Source organism: Anomaloglossus baeobatrachus, chromosome 8 (assembly GCF_048569485.1).
Source record: "Anomaloglossus baeobatrachus isolate aAnoBae1 chromosome 8, aAnoBae1.hap1, whole genome shotgun sequence".
Lineage (NCBI taxonomy): Eukaryota > Metazoa > Chordata > Amphibia > Anura > Aromobatidae > Anomaloglossus > Anomaloglossus baeobatrachus.
Window position 1 is genome coordinate 10,847,240 of NC_134360.1, and position 19,516 is coordinate 10,866,755.

At 46.9% G+C, this 19,516-nt stretch overlaps 1 protein-coding gene across 1 annotated transcript in view; it reads left to right on the forward strand.

Moving 5' to 3' along the window:
- CACNA1D (calcium voltage-gated channel subunit alpha1 D) overlaps positions 1 to 19,516 on the forward strand; it is a 390,642-nt gene that overhangs the window by 270,940 nt on the left and 100,186 nt on the right. The window contains exons 22-31 of the mRNA XM_075321032.1: positions 555 to 661; positions 2,900 to 2,987; positions 3,275 to 3,382; positions 3,603 to 3,655; positions 5,983 to 6,129; positions 6,414 to 6,615; positions 7,569 to 7,727; positions 8,844 to 8,954; positions 14,704 to 14,787; positions 15,653 to 15,736. Of these exons, the coding sequence (XP_075177147.1) occupies positions 555 to 661; positions 2,900 to 2,987; positions 3,275 to 3,382; positions 3,603 to 3,655; positions 5,983 to 6,129; positions 6,414 to 6,615; positions 7,569 to 7,727; positions 8,844 to 8,954; positions 14,704 to 14,787; positions 15,653 to 15,736 (1,143 nt within the window). The remainder of the gene's footprint in view (positions 1 to 554; positions 662 to 2,899; positions 2,988 to 3,274; positions 3,383 to 3,602; positions 3,656 to 5,982; positions 6,130 to 6,413; positions 6,616 to 7,568; positions 7,728 to 8,843; positions 8,955 to 14,703; positions 14,788 to 15,652; positions 15,737 to 19,516) is intronic.

Here is a 19,516-nt window from a genome sequence, read left to right on the forward strand (position 1 = left end):
TGCGTGTGACGGCACTATATGTATACTATGTGTGATGGCACTATATGTATACTGCGTGTGACGTCACTATATGTATACTGTGTGACGGCACTATTTGTATACTGCGTGTGACGTCATTATTTGTATACGGCGTGTGACGTCACTATTTGTGTACGGCGTGTGACGTCACTATATGTATACTGCGTGTGACGGCACTATATGTATACTATGTGTGATGGCACTATATGTATACTGCGTGTGACGGCACTATATGTATACTATGTGTGATGGCACTATATGTATACTGCGTGTGACGTCACTATATGTATACTGTGTGTGACGGCACTATATGTATACTGCGTGTGACGGCACTATATGTATACTGCGTGTGACGGCACTATATGTATACTATGTGTGATGGCACTATATGTATACTGCGTGTGACGTCACTATATGTATACTGTGTGTGACGGCACTATATGTATACTGCGTGTGACAGCACTATATGTATACTGTGTATATAGCTCTTTCTAGTAACACCGCTCGTCAGACTAATTTTGCTTTTACCATTGTAGATGATGACATTCGGGGCATTTCTCCATAAAGGCTCTTTCTGCAGAAATTATTTTAATTTGCTGGATCTTTTGGTCGTTGGAGTTTCATTGGTTTCCTTCGGTATTCAGTAAGTATACTGACTTAAAGGGATTGTTCACTACATGGACATTCTTTTTCTTAAATGCAACCTTGTAAAACAAAAGCACCACAAACGAAGTTCCTGGACTGCCGTCCTTCCAGCAATGTCGTCATGTGTCAGCCAGCGTTCACCTAACAACATTAGGAGGCTGAAGACCCAGCACCGACATTGCTGGAGCAGTATCGGCATTGGAGGAGAGGCACCGGCATTGCTGGAGGAGCGCCGGAATTACTGGAGCAGCGCCGGCATTGCTGGAGCAGCTGCGGCATTGCTGGAGGAGCGCCGGCATTGCTGGAGGAGCGCCGGCATTGCTGGAACAGCAGCAGCATTGCAGGAGCAGAGCCGGCATTGCTGGAGCAGCAGCGGCATTGCTGGAGGAGCGCCGACATTGCTGGAACAGCAGCAGCATTGCAAGAGCGGAGCCGGCATTGCTAAAGCTGCAGCTGCATTGCTGGAGCAGCAGCGGCATTGCTGGAGCAGCAGTGGCATTGCTGGAGCAGCAGCGGCATTGCTGGAGCAGATTGCTGGAGCAGCAGTGGCATTGCTGGAGCAGCAGTGGCATTGCTGGAGCAGCAGTGGCATTGCTGGAACCACAGCGGCATTGCTGGAGCAGCAGCGGCATTGCTTGAACCGCAGCGGCATTGCTGGAGCAGCAGCGGCATTGCTGGAGCAGATTGCTGGAGCAGCAGTGGCATTGCTGGAGCAGCAGTGGCATTGCTGGAACCACAGCGGCATTGCTGGAGCAGCAGTGGCATTGCTGGAACCACAGCGGCATTGCTGGAGCAGCAGCGGCATTGCTGGAGCAGCAGCGGCATTGCTGGAGCAGCAGCGGCATTGGTGGAGCAGATTGCTGGAGCAGCAGTGGCATTGCTGGAGCAGCAGCGGCATTGCTGGAACCATAGCGGCATTGCTGAAACCACAGCGTCATTGCTGGAACCACAGCGGCATTGCTTGAACCGCAGCGGCATTGCTGGAGCAGCAGCGGCATTGCAGGAGTGGAGTCGGCATTGCTAAAGCAGCAGCGGCATTGCTGGAGCAGCAGCGGCATTGCAGGAGTGGAGTCGGCATTGCTAAAGCAGCAGCGTCATTGCTGGAGTGGAGCCGGCATTGCTAAAGCAGCAGCGTCATTGCTGGAGCAGCAGCGGCATTGCAGGAGTGGAGCCGGCATTGCTAAAGCAGCAGCGTCATTGCTGGAGCAGCAGCGGCATTGCAGGAGTGGAGTCGGCATTGCTAAAGCAGCAGCGTCATTGCTGGAGCAGCAGCGGCATTGCAGGAGTGGAGTCGGCATTGCTAAAGCAGCAGCGTCATTGCTGGAGCAGCAGCGGCATTGCAGGAGTGGAGTCGGCATTGCTGGAGCAGCAGCGGCATTGCAGGAGTGGAGTCGGCATTGCTGGAGCAGCAGCGGCATTGCAGGAGTGGAGTCGGCATTGCTGGAGCAGCAGCGGCATTGCAGGAGTGGAGCCGGCATTGCTGGAGCAGAAGCGGCATTGCTGGAGCAGCAGCGGCATTGCAGGAGTGGAGTCGGCATTGCTGGAGCAGCAGCGGCATTGCAGGAGTGGAGCCGGCATTGCTAAAGCAGCAGCGGCATTGCTGGAGCAGCAGCGGCATTGCAGGAGTGGAGTCGGCATTGCTGGAGCAGCAGCGGCATTGCTGGAGCAGCAGCGGCATTGCAGGAGTGGAGCCGGCATTGCTGGAGCAGCAGCGGCATTGCAGGAGTGGAGCCGGCATTGCTGGAGCAGCAGCGGCATTGCAGGAGTGGAGTCGGCATTGCTGGAGCAGATTGCTGGAGCAGTACCGATCTTGGAGCTGATTACATGATGGGGCACTGTGTATGAGAGGGTTGTTCAGGTAGTCTGCAATCCCTTTAAATATTGTGTTCTTGACTGCTTAGTGCAATCCCATTTTTGTTCTAAGGATACAATGATGATACCTCACCCACAGGAGCCCCAGTTATTAACAAAAACAATCAGTAATGACGCGTTCAATGTCTCCACACTGCCCCCTGTAGGGTAAATGGGGCATTACACCATTTTATTGAAATAAATGGACAGTACATGTAATGCATTGGCAGGGCAGCTCCTCCAAAACAAATGGGTCTCTTTGAAAGCTCGCTATGGGGTAATAGATGCAATCCCCTCTTTTATTTAGCATTACCCCAATAAGGAACAACAAACTGGATCCTGGCATATTCTACTGAGTGGCTGCTCACATTATGTGTCCTCACAGGTCCAGTGCGATATCGGTGGTGAAGATCCTGAGAGTTCTGCGAGTGCTGCGACCCCTGAGAGCCATCAACAGGGCAAAGGGGCTGAAGGTGAGAAACGCCGGGATACAGGGACCCTGTGCTGGGAGACCAGTAACAATCTGCGGAACCAGTAATGGGATGGCCATCACTTTGAGCTGCCGGCATATTTCCACATATCCCATAATAACAGGATCTGTGTATATATATATAATATATTTTGGCTTTAAAGGATATGGACATTTTTTTTTTGCTTTTTTTATACTGCAGCCCGATCTAAAACCCACTGCCTGATTTATTTATTAACACTTTAGTAACCTCCAGTCGGGTTTATTATTTCTTCTCTCCTTCGTCTTCAGCACGTCGTGCAATGCGTCTTCGTCGCCATCAGAACGATCGGTAACATCATGATCGTGACGACGCTGCTGCAGTTCATGTTCGCCTGTATCGGCGTCCAGCTGTTTAAGGTGAGAAGTGAAGATTTCCTCCATGTCTGAAGGGTTTACAGAAGAGAGGTTGTGGGGGTCTCCAGGCTCAGGAGTCACGGGGGGCTCAGAAGATTTCTGTCCTGTACCAGCTTTATAAATGGCGCATGATTTCACAAAGCGGCTCAGGGACCACAAGTAACCCCCGGCTTCTGTTCTCCAGAACTTTAGTATTTATTGGTTTTATTTCTTCTAACATTAGGGCAAGTTTTACCGATGTTCAGATGAAGCAAAGCAGACCCCGGTGGAGTGCAAGTAAGTGATCCGTCTTTCATTTTACAGAGTCTGATATTTCACCATTTCTCATGTGTCAGACGTTGCATCATGGTGCACATTCTGCGGTATTTTATTCCGCTCTGCGTCGCTCATCCACAGTTTTATCAGGAAGCTTTATGTGTATGGAACAACCAAAGACTGAAATTAGCACAAGTAAAAATTCTAAAAAATATTCCTAATGTTACTTTTAAAATCAAACCATTTCTCCAGCTGTGACGCCTCTATTTTAGTTCATTTATATATATAGTATATGAACAAAAGTATTGTGCCCCCCGCCCCATCCCCCACATTACCCCTACAGGAACATTTCTGACCCCCTATTCTGCATCCATAGACATTAATATGGAGTCGGTCCTCTGCAGATATAACAACTCCCGCTCTTCTGAAAAGCTATTCTACAAGATTTTGGAGATGCCTGGGGAAAATTTTGCCCCTTTATCCAAAAGAGCATTTGTGAGGTCAAAGCCTGATATTATGGGAGGCCGGGGTCAAAGACTCCATTATTGGATGGGGCTGGGGGCTGGGCTCTGTGCGGCCGTCATCTTCTCCCCTCCATGTTTATATGGACCTTGTGCACTGATCAACGTCATGGGGAGCAGAAAAGAGTTATTGAGAAGATTTTTAATAAGAAGTAAAATGCAAATCAAACACTTTGCAATTTTTACTTATTTAATAAGATGAAACAACCCATTCAATCCCCTTTTGATCTCCATCGGTCTGTGAATACTTCACCGGAGCAATGACAAGCCATACACCTCTATGATCGTTGATCGCAGCATGTACGGCACAAGACCACTAAGGCCAGTGATCTCCATCCGTCTGTGGATACTTCCCTAGAGCGTTGACGCACCATACACCTATATGACTGGTGATGGGATGTACGGCAGAAGACCACTGAGGCCAATGATCTCCATCGGTCTGTGAATACTTCCCTAGAGCGTTGACGTGCCATACAGCTGACCAGTGATGGTAGCATGTACGGCAGAAGACCACTGAGGCCAGTCATCTCCATCGGTCTGTGGATACTTCTCCAGAGCGTTGACGTGCCATACAGCTGACCGGTGATGGTAGCATGTACGGCAGAAGACCACTGAGGCCAGTCATCTCCATCGGTCTGTGGATACTTCTCCAGAGCGTTGACGTGCCATACAGCTGACCGGTGATGGTAGCATGTACGGCACAAGACCACTGAGGCCAGTCATCTCCATCGGTCTGTGGATACTTATCCAGAGCGTTGACGTGCCATACAGCTGACCGATGATGGTAGCATGTACGGCACAAGACCACTGAGGCCAGTCATCTCCATCGGTCTGTGGATACTTCCCTAGAGCGTTGACATACCATACAGCTGACTGGTGATGGTAGCATGTACGGTAGAAGACCACTGAGGCCAGTCATCTCCATCGGTCTGTGGATACTTCTCCAGAGCGTTGACGTGCCATACAGCTGACCGGTGATGGTAGCATGTACGGCAGAAGACCACTAAGGCCAGTCATCTCCATCGGTCTGTGGATACTTCTCCAGAGCGTTGACGTGCCATACAGCTGACCGGTGATGGTAGTATATACGGCAGAAGACCACTGAGGCCAGTGATCTCCATCGGTCTGTGAATACTTCCCTAGAGCGTTGATGTGCCATACAGCTGACTGGTAATGGTAGCATGTACGGCAGAAGACCACTGAGGCCAGTGATTTCCATCGGTCTATGGATACTTCTCCAGAGCGTTGACGTGCCATACAGCTGACCGGTGATGGTAGTATATACGGCAGAAGACCACTAAGGCCAGTGATCTCCATCGGTTTATGGATACTGCTCCAGAGCGTTGACGTGCCATACAGCTGACCGGTGATGGTAGCATGTACGGCAGAAGACCACTAAGGCCAGTCATCTCCATCGGTCTGTGGATACTTCTCCAGAGTGTTGACGTGCCACACAGCTGACCGGTGATGGTAGCATGTACGGCAGAAGACCACTGAGGCCAGTGATCTCCATCGGTCTGTCGATACTTCTCCAGAGCGTTGACGTGCCATACAGCTGACCGGTGATGGTAGCATGTACGGCAGAAGACCACTGAGGCCAGTGATCTCCATCGGTCTGTCGATACTTCACGGGAGCAATGACGACCCATACACTTATATGATCGGTGATGGGATGTACGGCACAAGACCACTGAGGCCAGTGATTGGCTGCAGCACATCACGTGTCCTGTCTGTACATGGGTCATAGTGCATTGTCGCATTGATGGATTATTGAATAGTAAAGCTGTTCTTATAGAAATGTGATGCATAGATTGTCTTCTCTTCCAGGGGAAAGTACATTGTTTACAAGGACGGAGATGTGAACAGCCCGTCTATCCGGGAGAGACACTGGCACAACAGCGACTTCAATTTCGATAATGTTCTGTCCGCCATGATGGCGCTCTTCACAGTTTCCACCTTTGAGGGATGGCCGGCGTACGTAAACCAACTCCTCTAGAATGATTAACTTTATTTTTTGCATACTATTGATATAAACTGTGTCTTTAGAGGGATTGTCTTATCTTAGTGATTCACGTTCCATAATTGGAAACACATTAGGGGCGGTTTAATATAAAAAATACTGCATGACCGGTTCCCTTTCACGGGACCGGCTGACGAATGTGTACGAGGTCCTTCTGACTCTCCCCGAGCAGCAGGTATCGGGGGCAGAGCGACCCTCCATGTGTCTGTATTTAGCTGTTTGTCTCTGACTCCCCCAGACTCTTGTACAAGGCCATTGATTCCAACGGAGAGAACGTCGGTCCCATCTACAACAACCGAGTGGAAATCTCCATCTTCTTCATCATCTATATCATCATCATCGCTTTCTTCATGATGAACATATTTGTGGGTTTTGTTATCGTCACATTTCAAGAACAGGGAGAGAAGGAATACAAGAACTGTGAGCTGGACAAGAACCAGGTACGATAGTCCGAATATTCACCTTACCCCCAGAGGAAAAACTACGGAATGATACTGCTTACAGCTGAGATTTTGCTTCAGTTGCATCCAGTCTAGATTATCCACCAATATAACACCTATGTTGAGGTATTGGGGCCGGACAGAGATCTTTGTAGCTGATGTATGTCGCCCACAGAGGATTGCGTCGTAGCACATGGCCGGCTGCGGCACAATTTACATCTGTGCAGGATTTCAACCTGTGAATATTAAATCTATTTCCCATTGAAAATAGAGAAAAAAAGAAACCAAAAGTACATTAGAAAATTTCAAAGATGTTTAGAAGCCTGACACGATTTAGGCAGTAATCATAGTATATCATCTGATTAGTTAAAAAAGTTATGGAGGACTTGTCACTTACGCAAAAGAATTGAGTTAAAAATCTTGTAAAAATCCCTGAGCTCCCCTGATTTTGTCACATTTTTCCGTTCTGCGCTGCGTCGCTCCGTTACAGAAATATTCATATTTGTTGTTTTTGAGCGCAGTATGTGAAATCTCTGCTTGGGCGTTTCTTCAGAGTCTTCTCTGGAAGCGTGGGCATTCACCCATCCTTCCCAAATGTTGACAATCACAGTTCGGCAGCATTATAGATTGCTAGATCAGTTGCCGAGCTGTGATTAGCAGTGTCTGGGGGAGAAGGGAGAAAGCACACGGGCCCCAGAGAAAACTCTGAAGAAATGCGCAGCTGCTTTACAAGCAGAGATTTCACATACCGCGCTCCAAAAGCAACAAATGTGAATATCTCTGCGATGGAGCGACGCAGAACAAAGCGGAAAGAAGCGTCAGCATTCGAGGAGATCTGGGATCTTTACAAGGTTTGCAGCCAAGTATTGTTGGGCAAGTGACTGGTCCTCGTTAAGATGTGTGTGCTTTCTCTTTGACTTGTATAACACAATACCACTGCTCTCACAATACAGCGACAGTGTGTGGAGTATGCGCTGAAAGCCCGTCCCCTCCGAAGATACATCCCCAAGAACCCCTATCAGTACAAGTTTTGGTACGTGGTGAACTCCACCGGATTCGAGTACATCATGTTTGTCCTCATCATGCTGAATACACTGTGCTTGGCCATGCAGGTAGGTACCGGGGAAGGGACGGATGCTTTCTTGTTCTGGGTTTACACTGTACGATCATGGAGGATAAACTACCACTGATTGGATACCTGCAATTATTTAGTGACCAGTTTGTATCGGCCAATCACACTGCTATGTGCACGGAACATTTGTTAGGGGCACTTTGCACTCTAAGACATCGCAGGTGCGATGTCGGTGGGGTCAAATCGAAAGTGACGCACATCCAGCGTCATTACCGTCATCGCAGCGTGTAAACCCTAGGAGCGATGATCAACGATCGCAAAAACGTCAAAAATCGTTGATCGGTGACACGTCGCTCCTTTCCATAAGATCGTTGCTGTTGGCGGTACAATGTTGTTTGTCGTTCCTGCAGCTCCACACATCACTGTGTGTGACACCGCAGGAATGACAAACATCTCCTTACCTGCATCCACCGGCAATGCGGAAGGAAGGAGGTGGGCGGGATGTTATGTCCCAGTCATCTCCGCCCCTCCGCTTCTATTGGCCGGCCGCTTAGTGACGTCGCGGTGACGTCGACCGCACCTCCCCCTTGAGGGAGGGATTGTTCGGCAGTCACCGCGACGCCGCCGACTAGGTATGTGCGTGTGAAGCTGCCGTAGCGATAATGTTCGCTACGGCAGCTATCACCAGATATCGTATGTGCGACGGGGGCGGGGACTATTGCACTCGACATCGCTAGCCAATGCTAGCGATGTCGCAGCATGTAAAGCCCGCTTCAGTCTAGAACAGATTATTTTACAATGGAGACGTCAATATTGTTACGCAGCCGAAATACTCGTGAAACCAATTTGGACCGTTCTTTAAAGAAGGTTCTCTGGATTTACAAAATATACTGATTATTACAAAATAATATCCCCGGTAAATCCCTGCAGGTAAGAGATTGGGGGATTTTCGTACTTGTGGGGAAATCCCTTTCACGTTGCCTTCTTTGGGGGACACAGGGACCATGTGCTGTGTGCCCCAATGATGCACCCAAGTAAGCTTGTCATCACCGGACCCCGCTGTAGGATATATTAGTGCTACAATATGAGCACAGCTTATTACATAGGATTACCCAGAGAGGATGGGTTCAGTAACACACCTTCATCCTTATTCCAGCATTACGGGCAATCTAAGATCTTCAATGATGTGATGGATGTGATGAACATGGTCTTCACGGCCGTCTTCACTGTAGAAATGGTTCTGAAGCTTATAGCTTTCAAGCCCAAGGTAAGTGATGAACCACGACGAATAATGGTGGGGTCCACATTATCAGATAACACATGTTATACAGTTATATATTCCAGGAATTATGAAAAGTGGCCAAATGCAGGGAACGGATTAAATAGGGAAAACATTACTCGCTCCATCAGTCCCCTGCTCCCATCGTCCCCACCGGTCTCTGCTGCAGCAATCACATAAAGACTGTAGGAAGTAACAGAGGAGGATGTTCATAATCATTTTATTTATTTTTTTACATGGATTTTATAGTAGAATTGTCTCCAAAATCCTCATTAAAAAGCCCTAAATCCTCTGTCAGCGAGCTTCTAGTGGTTTCAATTGTAAAACATGTTCGTACTAAATATACTATTTTTTTTCCAACGTGTTTTTTGTCCACATTCTTCAGTCATTTTGGCCTTAAGCAAAAATAATAATAGTAATAATAAGAATAAATAAATATATATATTATATTTTATTTTTTCTGCATAAGGCCAAAATGACTGAAGAATTTAAATGGTGCTTATTTTTCAATGTGGACAAAAAAAAGATATATATCTTTTTTGTTCACATTGAGAAATAAGCAACATTTAAACTCGTCAGTCGTTCAAGCCTTAAGCGGAAAAAAAAATAACAAAATAATAATAAATATTTATACTAATTAGTATCTTCCGTCCACATTGAAAAACAAGCAACCTACAAATTCTTCAATTCTTCAGTCATTACGGCCTTAAAAAAAAGTTAAGTAAAACAAAAATAATAATTTATTTTAATATATGTATATATATATACTGTGTGTGTATGTATATATTAATATATGTGTGTGTGTGTATATATATATATAGATATATATATATATGTATGTATACACACACATATATACAGTACAGGCTAAAAGTTTGGACACTTTCTCATTCAAAGAATTTTCTTTATTTTCATGACTCTGAAAATTGTAGATTCACATTGAAGGCATCAAAACTATGAATTAACACATGTGGAGTGAAATACTTAACAAAAAAGTGTGAAAAAACTGAAAATATATCTTATATTCTAGGTTCTTCAAAGTAGCCATCTTTTGCTTTGATTACTGCTTTGCACACTCTTGGCATTCTCTTGATGAGCTTCAAGAGGTAGTCACCGGAAATGGTTTTCCAACAGTCTTGAAGGAGTTCCCAGAGATGCTTAGCACTTGCTGGCCTTTTTGCCTTCACTCTGTGGTCCAGCTCACCCCAAACCATCTCGATTGGGTTCAGGTCTGGTGACTGTGGAGACCAGGTCATCTGGCATATCACCTCATCACTCTTATTCTTCTTCCGGGGCCGCTCATTAATTTCATGCATATACACTGCTTTCCCCGCCCACTGGCAGTCCTGGTGTCTGTAATTGGTTGCGGTCAGACGTACCCCCCAGCCTGCGTGACACTGTCTGAATGCAACCAATCACAGGCACTGTCTGTGGGTCACTATTGTGATATAAAAATAAATAATACAATTGGCATAGGGTCTCCACGTATTATGATACCCAGCCCAGCTGAAGCTCAACAGCTGGGGGCTGGTATTCTCAGACTGGGAAGGCCCATCTTTATTAGGCTGCCCCCAGCCTAAAAATAACAGCCTGCAGCTCCATGGGATTGTTGCATCCATTATATGTGACAAGCTTGGTGCTTTACACTGCTCTTCCCCATTGTGGTAGCCATGCGCGTTCTGTATGCCTTCAATTTTGAATAAATCCCCAAGAGTGTCACCAGCAAAGCACCCCCACACCATCACACCTCCTCCTCCACCATGCTTCACAGTGGGAACCAGCCATGTAGAGTCCATCCGTTCACCTTTTCCACAAAGACACGGTGGTTGGATCCAAAGATCTCAAATTTGGACTCACCAGACCAAAGCACAGATTTCCACTGGTCTAATGTCCATTCCTTGTGCTCTTTACCCAAACAAGTCTCTTCTGCTTGTTGCCTGTCCTTAGCAGTGGTTTCCTAGTAGCTATTTTACCATGAAGGCTGCTGCACAAAGTCTCCTCTTAACAGTTGTTCTAGAGATGAGAAGGTGTGTCCAAACTTTTGGTCTGTACTGTGTATGTGTATATATGTATGTATGTATGTATGTATGTATGTATGTATGTGTATATATGTATATGTATATATGTATGTATGTATATGTATGTATGTATGTATATATGTGTATGTATGTATATGTATGTATGTGTATGTATATGTATGTATGTGTATATATGTATGTATATGTATATATGTATGTATGTATATGTATGTATGTATGTATATATATGTATGTATGTGTATATATATATGTATGTATGTATATATATATGTATGTATATATATATATATATATATATATATATATATATATATATATATATATATATATAAATATAAATATATATACACACACACACACACACACACACACAGTATATATAGGTTACTTTTGGGGGGGTTTACATAGATTCTCCTGCCAAAAAATGCACAAGTAAAGCTGTGTGAACATGCCCAAAGACCGGTGGGGACCAAGCAACAAATAAGAAAATATAGAATAAAATGCATCTACTAAACAATGTCACTTTATGAAGTGCATTAAATTATGAAGCTTAAATATTGTATTTTTTTAAATTTCAATCTTCATCCAGAGAATAAAATAAAAATGTCCTCGCTATTAGTTTTGAGAGTTACGTTTCTACAGATCTTGGTACAATGTGACTCCCCTATATAATCTTCCTGTAAATGGCCGGAGCCTGTAAAGTATATAAATGATCATGCGGGACATGTTCGGGGGCCGATGCTCAGGATCCAGGAGAAGCCGGCGTGCGTCTGCGGTTCAGCCTGGATGGACGACATGAGCATCCGCGCCCGGACATGTCCTATAACATAGGAGTAAGAATATCCGCACCCTATGAGACCCGCTCTGACCCTGTATTCCTATTATCTGTCAGATTTGTGTGCCCAAAAAAAAACGCTGGCTCGTAAGTGACAAGTGGTTGCTGTGTCCTCCTCCGCCCAGAAATGCATGACCAGATGAATTTGCTGTGACTTGTCCACGTTTCGTGTCCCCGTGTCAGTGTCGGCGCTGTATGCCGTGTGGTTGTGGTCATTTCTTCAGTATTGCTAGGAAGTGGCTGAGTATTCTCTACAAAATATCCTTCATCTGACCTCATAAGCCATTCGGCCCTCTACTTGTCCCCAGCACAACGGGAACCCATAAAACGGCAAAATGTCCCCAAAGCTGAACTGGTCGCAGTAAGGCCGTGTGCACACATCAGGTATTTGCAGCAGATTTATACGCACCGAAAACCATATCGCAGCGGAAATTTCATGCATTTTTGCCTTTTTCCGCATTTTTACATGCATTATTTATGTGTTTTTTCCCCATTTAAATGAATAGGGACTCTGTCAGGGACTGTACCCTGGAAAGTCTTTTAAACCAAATTACCAAGGATGACGCCCGCATTCATGGTGCTGGTCCGGACACAATGGCGCGGGTTCCATCAATACTAAGTAGAGGGTGCAAACGTAGATTGGACCGTTGTAACACGTGGCACATTTATCATAGTGGGTCCTGGTGCGTGAGAAATCTGAGCTGTTTTACGACGTTTAGTCTGAGTTCCCACCACTTATTTTGTGCCATTAATGGGCAGCACGGGTTGCCCCTTTTTTGGTGCATTATATCACACATTGCGTCATGCCATTTTCCTATAAATCACACCTGGTTTTCATCAAGGCCATTCACCTAATCAGATAAATCAGAAAAAAAGTGTCTAAAAAACATCATAAATAGGGTGCAAGTTATGAAAAAGTTTTTTTGTGCCGGTTACGCCAGAATTGTGAGATTTCATGGGTTCAGGCTGCGGCTGCTGCCTCCTCCGGGAGCTCTGCCTCCTGCAGCCATGTCCACTTGTTACAGAAAATTTCCACTGCAGAATTGGGCAGAAATCCACAAATCCACAGAGAGAATCCACTGGTGTCAGTTGCAGATTTCACCTTACTCCATTATTAAGCATTTAGGAGGGTGAAATCCACAATGAGGTCCGCGGGAGATTGTGAATCCGCTCCTCAATCTTGTGCAGACTAAAGTCTTATCTGCTTCACTGCTATGTGGAGAAAAGCTTATGAGAATGTGGTCGGCACATGACCACAAGGAGTCACATAAAGCTACATGTCCGCTGCACTGGGAATGCAGAGGAATTGTGACAGTGTGCACATTGCACCATTCATGCAGCCACATGTCCGCCCATCTGCACTGGTAATACAGAAGAATCATGACAGTGTGTACATTGAACCATTCATGCAGCCACATGTTCACCCATCTTCACTGGGAATAAGGAAGAATCATGACAGTGTGCACATTGCACCATTCATGCAGCCACATGTCCGCCCATCTGCACTGGTAATACAGAAGAATCATGACAGTGTGTACATTGAACCATTCATGCAGCCACATGTTCACCCATCTTCACTGGGAATAAGGAAGAATCATGACAGTGTGCACATTGCACCATTCATGCAGCCACATTTCTGCCCATCTGCACTGGGAATACAGAAGGATCATGACAGTGTGCACATTAAACCATTCATACAGCTACATGTTCGCCCATCTTCACTGGGAATAAGGAAGAATCATGACAGTGTGCACATTGCACCATTCATGCAGCCACATTTCTGCCCATCTGCACTGGGAATGCAGAAGAATTGTGACAGTTTGGACATTGCACCATTCATGCAGCCACATATCCCCCCATCTGCACTGGGAATACAGAAGAATCATGACAGTGTGTACATTGCACCATTCATCCAGCCACATGTCCACCCATCTCCACTGGGAATACAGAAGAATAATGATGGTGTGCACATTGCACCATTCATGCAGCCACATTTCTTCCCATCTGCACTGGAAATGCAGAAGAATCGTAACAGTGTGCACATTGCACCTTTCATGCAGCCACATATCCGCCCATCTGCACTGGGAATACACAGGCACCGTGACAGTGTGCACATCTGCAGTGATTGCTGAAATTTGCCTAGAGCCTTTAGCACGTACCTCCTAGATTGGGACAATCCCTGCGATGTTGGGGCTGTGATCCTGACGGTCGCGTGTGATATTCTTATATCGTAACCGCTGCAGCAATCAGTGGCGCTGATCGGCAGCAGCCTTTCCATATTCCATCAGAGTGAAAGTCCAGAGCTATTAGGAGAAGGTCGTCCAACCATGATTTCTCCCCAGAATAGATGATACATGTATGATCAGTGGCAGTCTGACCGCAGGGACCCCCAGTGATCCCATGAATGTGGAAATGACTGGTAAAAAGAAAAAGGGCGTTGGGTAATTGCTGTCCTTATTCTAAGGCCTGATTCTGACGTCCAATCTCGGACCATGCGTCTCCCGACCCAATATATGAGGCTGTCGCAGTCCGGTCAGGAGAGCTGAGGCGTCTGTGCAGTGTCTCCTGAGATCGGACCGAATGCATTGACCTCTTAATAAGCCCTAGGGCACACGAGCCTTGGTAAGGAGGACACATGAGGGTCGCTTTAAAATCACTACGTCTTGAGGTTCCCCCTAGATTTCTTACATTTTATGGGTTTCCGTTTTCAATGGTTTGTCTGAAAACTCAGTCCATTTGCTAGACAATATGGGAGCGGTGTGTTCCTCTGCGCTGTGTGCTCTGTCCTGCAATGTGGATTGTTATATCTCATGTCCTATTGATGTTAACCACCTCCGTTTACCCCTCTGGCCGCTGTGCGCAGGGTTACTTTAGTGATGCCTGGAACACCTTTGATTCACTCATCGTTATCGGCAGCATAGTAGACGTGGTCCTCAGTGAAGCTGATGTAAGTACACCCCCGCTCTGTGCCGTCACCCTGTGTCTCCCGCTCCAGCGTCTTCTGCCTCGTGCCACCGCATGGACAAGTCACAGCCACTTCTAACACCTCCTCCTGCTTAGGGTGAAGGATTTCTGGTTTTCTTCCCATCTTTACTTCCAAAACCTAAGATTTTGGTTTTCAGGTTCCGGGTCCAATATGGAGATTTTCCATTTGATGAGGTTACGAAACAAAAACTTATCCAATGAGTACAAAAAAATTATCTTTGATATCAATACCGAAGAAATACGGTCCCTAGATTCACAGTTGAGACTTTTTGAGGATCCCAGATCTCTGTAGTGGCTTTAGAACTGTGGGATCTCAACATAGACGAAGGCCATGTCCATCTGGTATCAAAAATATTGGATCTTTTGTGGCCTTGTGGTCCAGATTGCTCCAGTGATTCTTAAGAAGACCAGGCATCATGGGTTAAGAATCACTGGAGCAATCTGGACCACAACGAGGCCAAAAAAGATCCAATATTTTTGATACCAGATGGACATGGTTTTCATCGATGTTGAGATCTCTAGAAGGGAACCTCAGCATTAGAAGACCAGGCATCATGGGTTACGTTGAGGTTCCCTTCTAGAGATCTCAACATGGATGAAAACCATGTCCATCTGGTATCAAAAATATTGGATCTTTTTTGGCCTTGTTGTGGTCCAGATTGCTCCAGTGATTCTTAACCCATGGTGCCTGGTCTTCTTACGTTGAGGTCCTCTTCTTGAGTTCACTGAGGATAGTCACTTTCTGACTTTTGCCTTTAGACACTCGTAACTCTTTTCTCTCTCCTTCTCTCTCTTTTGTCTCGTTCCGTCCATCCCCTTACTAACAGCACTATTTCACTGACGCGTGGAACACGTTTGATGCCTTAATTGTTGTCGGTAGCGTCGTAGATATTGCTATAACCGAAGTTAATGTAAGTAACTTGTGTCGCTTTATGTCGTGCTTGTGTCTTGTGGCCCAAGATCCAGTGATATACCCACCTTCAGACAATTTTGGCAGACCTATAGATATCACTCCCGACTTGTCTGCTTTAGTAAAAAAAATAAATCTTTGATGTTTCTTTTCCTGTAACTCTGAATTGTGCTGCTCCTCTGTTGTTCCTCCAAGATATTAATACATTTCTGATTGGGTGTTACCAGTTGGGGGCGTTTCTCTACGCATTCTAATACTGTCCAATCAGGGTTGACAGCATCACACTTGGTAGGGACACGCCCCTCTGAGAAAATGGTGACGCCCATGAGGAGCTTATAAAAGAAACCACACAGCACAGAGTTATAAGAAATCCTTATTTCATGGGAAATACACTTTTTTTTTTTTTAAAAACAGACTCGTGAGGAGAGCCGAGACGTCTGAGTTCTGTCTGGTTATAATTTCTTATGTATAAATAATACGTTATTTTAGCGTTGCGTCACGCTCCCCCAACACTTCTGCTTTTCTTTTCCGTGTTTTATTTGGTTCTTGTCTTTGTCCTTTCACTTGTCCATACGATACATCACAGCTTTGTGTCCAGGGACAATATCAATAGTCATTTTTGTGCCAATGTGAACCGAGCGGTGGCTGCAATGGTGGCTATTTCTCATAAGTACTGTTCGGAAAAAGCCGAGGATGCGGCGATCCAGTGCTGATGGATTGGTTAACCCCTTCTGATCCCGTAACCACCAGACGAGAAGTAGATAACTTTGGCTGCCGCAGAATAGTCTCCTCTTCAGATTTTAGCCAGTAATTTGCTTTTTGATTTATACGTATATTTTAGTCATTTTCTTACATTTTACTCCACAGTTTTTATAAATTTAGGGTCAACAACCAGTATAGTTTGTAGTTTGCAGACAGTTATCAGTGGTTTTAAGTTTTGTGACATCTGAATGGGATTTATAAAAGTTCATGCACAAGACGCAGAAGAGTCGGGCTCAGATGTGCCGCCTAGATTATCAGGGATCAGATCTGCTTTTTGTGAGGAATATCCGGACCTAAGGGATATGCGTTCATTTGTAAGAGAATCTGCTGTAGAAACCCAAGTATGTCCTCGAGGATAAGGCCACACATCCCCTCGAGGATAAGGCCGCACATCCCCTCGAGGATAAGGCCGCACATCCCCTCGAGGATAAGGCCGCACATCCCCTCGAGGATAAGGCCGCGCATCCCCTCGAGGATAAGGCCGCGCATCCCCTCGAGGATAAGGCCGCGCATCCCCTCGAGGATAAGGCCGCACATCCCCTCGAAGATAAGGCCGCACATCTCCTCGAAGATAAGGCCGCACAACTCCTCGAGGATAAGGCCGCACAACTCCTCGAGGATAAGGCCGCACATCTCCTCGAGGATATGGCCGCACATCCCCTTGTGGATAAGGTCGCACATGTCTTCGAGGATAAGGCCGCACATGTCTTCGAGGATATGGCCGCACATCTCCTCAAGGATAAGGCCGCGCATACCCTCGAGGATAAGGCCGCGCATCCCCTCGAGGATAAGGCCGCGCATCCCCTCGAGGATAAGGCCGCTCATCCCCTCGAGGATAAGGCCGCACATCCCCTCGAGGATAAGGCCGCGCATCCCCTCGAGGATAAGGCCGCGCATCCCCTCGAGGATAAGGCCGCGCATCCCCTCGAGGATAAGGCCGCGCATCCCCTCGAGGATAAGGCCGCGCATCTCCTCGAGGATAAGGCCGCGCATCTCCTCGAGGATAAGGCCGCGCATCCCCTCGAGGATAAGGCCACACATCCCCTCAAGGACAAGGCCGCGCATCCCCTCGAGGAAAAGGCCACACATCCCCTCGAGGACAAGGCCGCGCATCCCCTCGAGGACAAGGCCGCGCATCCCCTCGAGGACAAGGCCGCGCATCCCCTCGAGGACAAGGCCGCGCATCCCCTCGAGGATAAGGCCGCGCATCCCCTCGAGGATAAGGCCGCGCATCCCCTCGAGGATAAGGCCGCGCATCCCCTCGAGGATAAGGCCGCTCATCCCCTCGAGGATAAGGCCGCCCATCTCCTCGAGGATAAGGCCGCCCATCTCCTCGAGGATAAGGCCGCCCATCTCCTCGAGGATAAGGCCGCCCATCTCCTCGAGGATAAGGCCGCCCATCCCCTCGAGGATAAGGCCGCCCATCCCCTCGAGGATAAGGCCGCCCATCCCCTCGAGGATAAGGCCGCCCATCCCCTCGAGGATAAGGCCGCCCATCCCCTCGAGGATAAGGCCGCCCATCTCCTCGAGGATAAGGCTGTACATGAACCTTAGAAGGTGGTTAGCTGAATGATGGTTAGACTCAGTGGCGTAACTAGAGTCTGATGGGCCTCGGTGCAAAGTTTGAGCCTGGGCCCCCCCACACGTTGGTCAGATGTATGGGCCATTGTAGAGTTCTAAATCCTATAAAGACATACAAGTTGACCCCTCCTTCTGTGTGTAGTACTGAGCCCATCCTGTACTATTGTTCCTCATTTTGGGCCACTTCCTCTTAAATATGTCCCCCATCCTGGTGTATGACCTAATCATTGCTATATCTTGGAATATATTGCCTCATCCTGGTATATATGTCCCCATCATGGCTCCATACTGGTATATATGACCTCATCCTGGTATATATATCTCCATTGACCCCATCCTGGTATATGTCCTCATCATGGCCACATCCTGGTGTATAACCCCATCATGGCCACATCCTCGTCTATGACCCAATCATGGCTATATCCTGGTATATATGTCTCCATTGTGGCCCATCCTGGTATATGTCCACATTCTGGCCACATCCTGGTATAGATGGTCACTATCCTGGTATATATGTCCCCATCTTGGTATAGATGGTCCCCATAATGGCCCCATTTTGGTATACATGACCCATAATGGCCCCAGCCTGGTTTATGTCCCCATCCTGGCCGCATTCTGGTACATATGATATCTCGGACACTGCACAGTACAAAAAAAATAAACGATTATACTCACTTCCCCCAGTGTCCTCCTCCGATAATGGCATGCCATAACTGACCAGTTTGTAAATGTCACAGCGCATGACATTACTGTCATGCACGGCGCGCCCACTTACAGCGCTGTCAGCTTCCAGGTGCCAGCATAGTCTCTGCTCCCCATGCCCTGGATTTTGGGCGTAGGGAGCAGTGAATATGCATAGTCTTAATCGGCGGCCGACACATTGCAGTGCAGGGACCCAACGGGTCTCTGTGCAACGATGTACTGTATATCATGTAGACGCGCGTCTCTAGTCACACATCTAGATGAAACAGGCTCTGCGGCCGGCGGGCCCAGTCTGGGTTGCGATTGCTGTGACTGCGATTGTTACAGCCTTGGTCGGACTGCTTGTTTGGCCAACATATATCTCATCTCCCTTACACCCGAGTGCTCCTGTGTTATCTATAGGAAAGCTGCTGTCAGACATCTCCAGTGGTAACTTATCTTAGGAAAAAGAAAAGAATCAGCCGTTCAAAATCGTAAATGCCGGTTCCAAACTCAGCCAGCGATCGTTTTGTCTGGGCCCCCACGCACATCAGACTGTTGGCGAAACCAATCGATACCCGTGGGTTTGGGTCCCATTACTCTAATGTGTATGGAGCTTTAGTTTTATTTTCCGTATGAAATCTGCAAAATAAGGCGCCTCGATCATTCACCTCGTGCACAGCAAAAAATATTACTCCAGGGCCCAAAATACCCATCTGCTCACATTAAATGCAGAATATTGGCAGATTTTACATGG